The sequence below is a fragment of the Mercenaria mercenaria genome, chromosome 12 (assembly GCF_021730395.1).
Source record: "Mercenaria mercenaria strain notata chromosome 12, MADL_Memer_1, whole genome shotgun sequence".
Taxonomy (NCBI): domain Eukaryota; kingdom Metazoa; phylum Mollusca; class Bivalvia; order Venerida; family Veneridae; genus Mercenaria; species Mercenaria mercenaria.
The window spans coordinates 80329738-80336263 of record NC_069372.1 but is presented as its reverse complement, the minus strand read 5'-3'; the positions used below and the strand labels follow the sequence as shown (position 1 = coordinate 80336263).

At 31.5% G+C, this 6526-nt stretch overlaps 1 protein-coding gene across 1 annotated transcript; it reads left to right on the top strand.

Moving 5' to 3' along the window:
• The first annotated feature begins 235 nt into the window (after positions 1 to 235).
• LOC123558043 (uncharacterized) lies at positions 236 to 4947 on the top strand. Its single transcript, XM_053520666.1, has 7 exons — positions 236 to 249; positions 2037 to 2079; positions 2623 to 2682; positions 3096 to 3134; positions 3441 to 3503; positions 4078 to 4177; positions 4561 to 4947. The coding sequence occupies exons 1-7, from the start codon at positions 236 to 238 to the stop codon at positions 4632 to 4634; spliced, it is 393 nt and encodes a 130-aa protein (XP_053376641.1). The 3' UTR covers positions 4635 to 4947.
• The last annotated feature ends 1579 nt before the right edge of the window (positions 4948 to 6526 follow it).

The window sequence follows — 6526 nt, the reverse complement described above, 5'->3', positions numbered from 1 at the left end:
TTAAACAGTCTTGGAAATAGGATCAGATAATTTTTTAAGTATTTTATCCTATATAACTCGTATAATAATTAAGTGACCCCGGGGCGGGACCTCTTTTAACCCCAGGGGCATAATTTGAACAATTTTGGTAGAGGTCTACTAGGAAATGCATCAAACTAAATACGAAAAGCCTAGGTTGTGTGATTTCAGACAAGAAGATTTTTAAAGTTTTTTCCTATATAAGTCTATATAAAACATGGGGCCCCCAAGGCAAGGCCTCTTTTCACCCCAGGGGTACAATTTGAACAATTTTGGTTGATGACCAAAGGACAATGCTACAAATAAAATATCAAAGGCCTAAGTTTTGTGGTTTCAGACAAGAAGATTTTAGAACATTTTTCCCTATACAAGTCTATGTAAAACTTTGAATCCCCTGGACGGGCCATATTTGACCCTAGGGGGACAATTTGAACAATCTTGGTAGAGGACCACTAGGTGATGCTACATACCAAATATCAAAGCCCTAGGCCGTGTGGTTTTGTATAAGAAGATTTTCAAAGTTTTCCCTATATAAGTCTTTATAAACTGTGACCCTCAGGGTGGGGCCATATTTCACCCTAGGGGGATAATTTGAACAATCTTTGTAGAGGACAACTAGATCAGGCTACACACATAATATCAAAGCCCTAGGCCCTGTGGATTTTTAAAGTTTTTCATTTTTGGTTGCCATGGAGTTCTTCATGGAATTCAATTCTTTGAACAAATTTAAATGGGGGCCACCCAAATATCATTCCTGTCAAGTTTGGTGTAGTTCTGCCCATAGGTTTTCAAGAAGATTTTTTTTAGAAAATGTTGACGGACACAGGACGGATAACACACGACTGACGACGGACATTGACCGGTCACAAAAGCTCACCATGAGCCTTTAGCTCAGGTGAGCTAATAAATTATAAGAATAAAGTTATACATGTATTCATGAAACAAAGTATTTATTCAATCACTGCACTGGTTGAAATTCCTTAGAATGTAGCAGTTACAAATTCATAGTATAATTATATTCAATTAAATAGTGTCAATTTGACAAATTGTAATTAAATTGCAATTACATATTAAAAAATATGGCAGTAATAAAGCACGCATCACACAGTAACATTGTATTAAGATAGTTCTGCACGTTTAATAACCCAGAAGTGATGGCATAACATCATTTTTTCTGGAAAACATCTGGAAAGTCGCCATATGATCTATCATGTGTCGGTGAGATGCTAAATCCAACAAAAAAAAAATTTTAAAAATAAAATTAGCGTGAAATGTCCTGTTTACTTTAATCAAGGTCAAATATCTAAAACAATAAGCACAATGACCTATACATTTTATTTCATCAAATTATAGGTCATGTCTTTATTTACAGTTGTGAGAAGTTTCAGCAAAATCTACATTGAAGAATTTCTATTTGTGAAAATGTTATGAAAGTTGATTTTCCCCCTATCAAAATCTACCAATTGTGACATCAGGAAACAATGTAACAGACGTTGGGCAGGTAAACTTGATATACTATGTTTAAAATATTAAAAATGTTATCAAATATAAAAAAAAGAAAATCTGTTTTGTTAGATCAGTATGTATTTCGCCCATAAACATCAAAATTTACATGGTCAGTCATGCCTGAACCACTGAAATATTGTATTCATTCAGTGGAATATTTGACCTTGCACTGAAACAATCAAAATCTTTACATCTGCCATACCCAAAGGAAGTTACCAATGCACTTTAACAAATAATAACTATCAATGATTAAACATGTACATATATTATACAAATATTCAAGTTAAAAATCTATATATTATACAGATATAAAATGGAATCAAGGCTATCATTACAGCTACACAGATGTTCTCCATTGATCAGGGTCACAGAAATGTACACAACGTGACTAAAGTCTGCAAGTCACTTTAGGAAGGATGATTTACAATTTACACATTCTCTTTTTATTTTCTATTCTGTACTTTAAAGTACCTTTCATTATCAATTGCCAACTAAATCATAATTTCCTTGAGAGATACAGAAGAGTCAGACACAGAGAAAGACTTTTTGAATGAGGTAAAGCAATTGAATTTGTGAAAATAAAACTGAAAGTAAATATGATGTAATTTACTAAAAAACTTATTGAATGGACTACCAGTCAATAGCTGAAAAGATAGACCTTTGGGTCTTTGGCTGTTGATTTCACTAATCCAATGATTTAGACTAGAATTTAGTATTGAATTCATATATTCAGTGGAAAGACATGAAAACATCCGTCTGTGTATAACACATATTTAATTGAAAAGACTAATATCATCTGTTGGAATTTAACTTTTGGTACTTCTATAAATGTTGGTAAGTTATAGCAAGGGTCCTTTAACTGCTAATCAAAAACCTGATCAGTTGTTGAGTTTGTTAACTGAGTGTAATCTATATAAATATCTGTCTTACATGTGGCGTAATGGATTTCTTCATTGAAGTTAAATCAAGTCATTAAAGAATATTATATACTGGTATAGTGGTATTTAGGTCTTTTTTCATTGGAAATATGGTGTTCAGATTGGGTCATTTTTAATAATAAATTGAGATATACTGACTACTTGTAAATATGTTTTACAGAATGTCATTCCTGGTACACCAACTGCAAAGACGAGTGGTATTGTTTCAACCATTATTAAGGTAATTAGATATTGCTATTCAATATTCAATAACGTCTTTAAAAAGTTAAAGGCACAAGTAAAGTTTCTTTTTAATGTTGGCAATTGACGAAAGTATTGTTTCGCATAAGAACGAAAAACTAGGTTTATCCTACGATAAATCACCCTTGGAACTTGTTATTTCGATTCTAACACTACATACTAGTATCAACAGTGTTAGAAAAAGTGGTAACTACTTTCTACAACCGTGCTACGCACCTGGATCGGATGACATGATTGCATGCGAGTGGTTTATTGCAGAATAACCCAAGATAGATTTGCACTACATGTATGTAGGTTATTCGCTTGTCATGTTAGAATATATAATATGGTAATATTACCTGGACCTATTATTTAAAATAGCTATGTAATTTTAATACATTCTTTCATTTACAGAAATGTGAAGGGCTTACAGGAAAGTTAAAGAAAAAAAAGGTACTTTTTTAAGTGTATTTATTTTTGTACACAGAAATTTACTTTTGCAATTAATCTGCTCTTAAGTGAGGGATATTCATATCAGTAATATTCTGTCAGAATAATTCAAGCACTTACATGATGGAAGAAATACAAAAGAAATGTAAATAAATTATATTTTGGTGTTTGTTGAACTGTCAACATTTACGAAAACATACAGATGCCTCATCTTTTTAACCTTTATTCATCAGTATTCACATGTTCATTAATGTTGTCTGTCAAGTTTTTGCATTTTTTAGCTCAAAGCTTATTTCAATAAATTTTCAGGTCGAAACACAGTCGGCACCAGCACCAGCAGCAACAGTTCGCTCTAGCAGGAGGTTATCAGAGGTAAATACATTTTACTTGTAATTAAACTCTTCACTGTAAATAATAGATAAAATCAATGTGGATTTTTTTTATATCTGAAAATTTGTTTAGGTTAACATTTTATTTTATGGTCTCAGTTTTTTGTTTCTTTAGGATTAAACGCTGTTTTTGAACAGTATTTAAGTTATGTAATGGCTAACATTTAACCTAATCAGAGTTCCTGGATTCTGTACCAGTACAAACCTGTTCTCCGCGAGTAATTGCCAACTTTCCAGCATGAATCAAAGGTGGAGTACGAATGATGAAACAAAACGTCTTTTATCAAATAGTCTCTGAGAACATGTGGTCTCTACGAGGATAGAACTCATGACCTGGGATCCGCAGATCGGTACTCTCCCTATTGAGCTAAGCGGATGGGTTAATATTTTAGTGTAGGTGGCACTAAGAGTTTTGCTAGGAAGTTGTTAACACATGTTATTAAAAGTGAGTTTAAGAAAAAAAAATGAATCCAAAATGTCTCTAAATAGCATTATATCAGCGCTTAATTATTTCAAAAGTAATTTATTGTAATAAATTTTTTCGTTCTTTATAACAGGTTTTCAACAAAGGAGACCATGTCGAGGCACTTTGGCAGGATAGAAACCCAGAGTTGAGAAAGTTCTACAAGGCCAGCATTGTTGCTGTTGTATCCTCTGGTAAGAAAAAAAAACCTATCTACTTTCTTAGTAAGCATTGGGGATGTAATTTGTTGACAGATAAATGTTAATCAAGAAATACTTTATAAAGGAGGTTATTTGGGGAAAAAAATGATGCTACATTGCTGAAAGACTTTCTACATTTAGTGTTGTTTTGACTAAAAAAGGAATTATTAGCGAGTTGACATTTGAGGTCGTTTATGTAATTAAGGTGATAAAACAATTTACTTTGGTTGGACTTCGAACAAATTATCACGTTCAGAAAAATCTTAAGGCTATACTATTAGTATATATACTGTTACACAGTAAATTTGATGTTTTTGTAAAATGTTAAGAAGAAAACATTTTTAAAAAGATGTGTAATATAGTGTTTTCTTTTTCAGGCTTGTATAAAGTCAGGTTTTTAGACGATGGACAATATCGGTTTGTGAGCAAGAAGGACTTGAGGAGGGCATAGAATGAGAGTAGAAATAATACTTAAACAGGCCATTTATGGAAAACAAGGGATATACAAATTTTAAGAGTTGTTTGCAAATTTGATAAGGTCAATGATATTAATAAAATGTTAACTGATTTTTAGTTTTGAATTATTTAATTATTATTTGATATTTGTAGAAGTAAATTTATCAGAAAAGTGCATTCTTTAAGATATCTTTGTTGAGACATGTTTTGATTATTTAAGAATACTTACAGAAAGTTGCAGTTTCTGTCCAGACTAAACTGGTATACACTGTATATTGTTACATAAATTTTTGTGACCTTGTATCAGTTTTTTTACCCTTTTTGTTGAATTGAACTTTACCATCTTATATAATAAAACAATAACTTCTGAACACTTTGTACTCAACTCACATTATTTCCATCATATAATTATAATGAAACGTTTTTGTATACTACATTAATATGAAATGGACCTTCATATATTTTTGGAATATTGATTAGTGTTACACTTCTTTTGAAGAAATAATTTTGGGCAAGCTTTTTTGCTTATTATTAAAAGGTACTCTAATTGGATTGTTGCCAAAATCTAGTCTTGATATTATTTATAAGTTTAATGAATTTGAAGTTTTAATTTTTAAAGGTCAGATTTTTATAAGATGATACATTTGTTTCAATCTGTAACATCTTAAATGTTGATTCTAAGTAACCTGCTACCAGTCAAGAGCAACATTTTCTGACAGTTTATATTTTCTGTGAAATTTATTCAACCCTTAGCCTGCTACATTTCTAAAAAAGACTGGTTTATCATTTAATTTGGGCAATACCATTTATCATTCGAAGGGGTTTTCTATGAAAATTTACTAACTGAATAGTGAACAGTGCAGACCATGATCAGCCTGCACAAATGTGCAGGCTGATCTTGGTCTGCACTGGTCGCAAAGGCAGAGTCACTTGCCGCCAGCATGCTAAAGGTTAAGGAACAAAAAGACCCATTACTTGGAGTTAGATCGCTACTGGTTTATGTGTGACTTGTAATCGTTTATGAAATTTAAATTTGTTATTATCTCCCTTTAATATCAAAGTGTTCAAAAAAGTGGATAAATTCTGTATAATTTCTAGTTTCACATTTGCATTTGATATAAATTGGAATATTTCAACTGTCTGAAACAAGGCCAATTTTGCAACAACTTTTAGCTTTAGAAGTACTTTTTTTTAAATCTTAGTTGTGCACCCAAAGCTCAACAAAGGGAGGTAATAACTATTTCATAAACTTGCATTTCTGTTGAATTTTGGTAAAATATGTTCTTGTGAATGCGAATCTTTGACAACTTAATTGCGGTAGTGCTTAATAATTAATACAAATTATTAAATTTATACTTGTGCTAAAATTGCACTATTTTGTGTGACAAGGAAAATTAAAGTTTAAAAATACACACAGTGAATTGAATGCTTAACCACCCTTAAGCAAATTGTATCCAATTTTAGAGTTTTCGCTAATGTTTTGTGACTTTTCCTGGAAAGCTTTCCAAGATTGTAAAGATATAACTTTATTTAGATCTGATTTCCAAAACATAAACCATACTTGTTCATAAAAAGAGACAATATTTTAAGGTGCTTGATTGCTTTCATTTGTAATAAGACTGAAGTCTGTTATTGCAGATTTTAAGCTATGAATTTTTCCCTTCACTCCTTCAATGTGTGTATTTTTATTTATTTATATATGCTTTTCTCTACTAAAACACTCTTATGCTACAATGAAGTCATGTTAATACGTGGCGACGTCAATTTTTTGGTTGTGACTAAGAAAGAGCGTTACTATGTTTTATCTACTGTTTTAGATTAATGGCATAATAGAATCAAAATAATTTATAGCAAAACCGTATTTTAACACTTTATCCACTCGGGCGG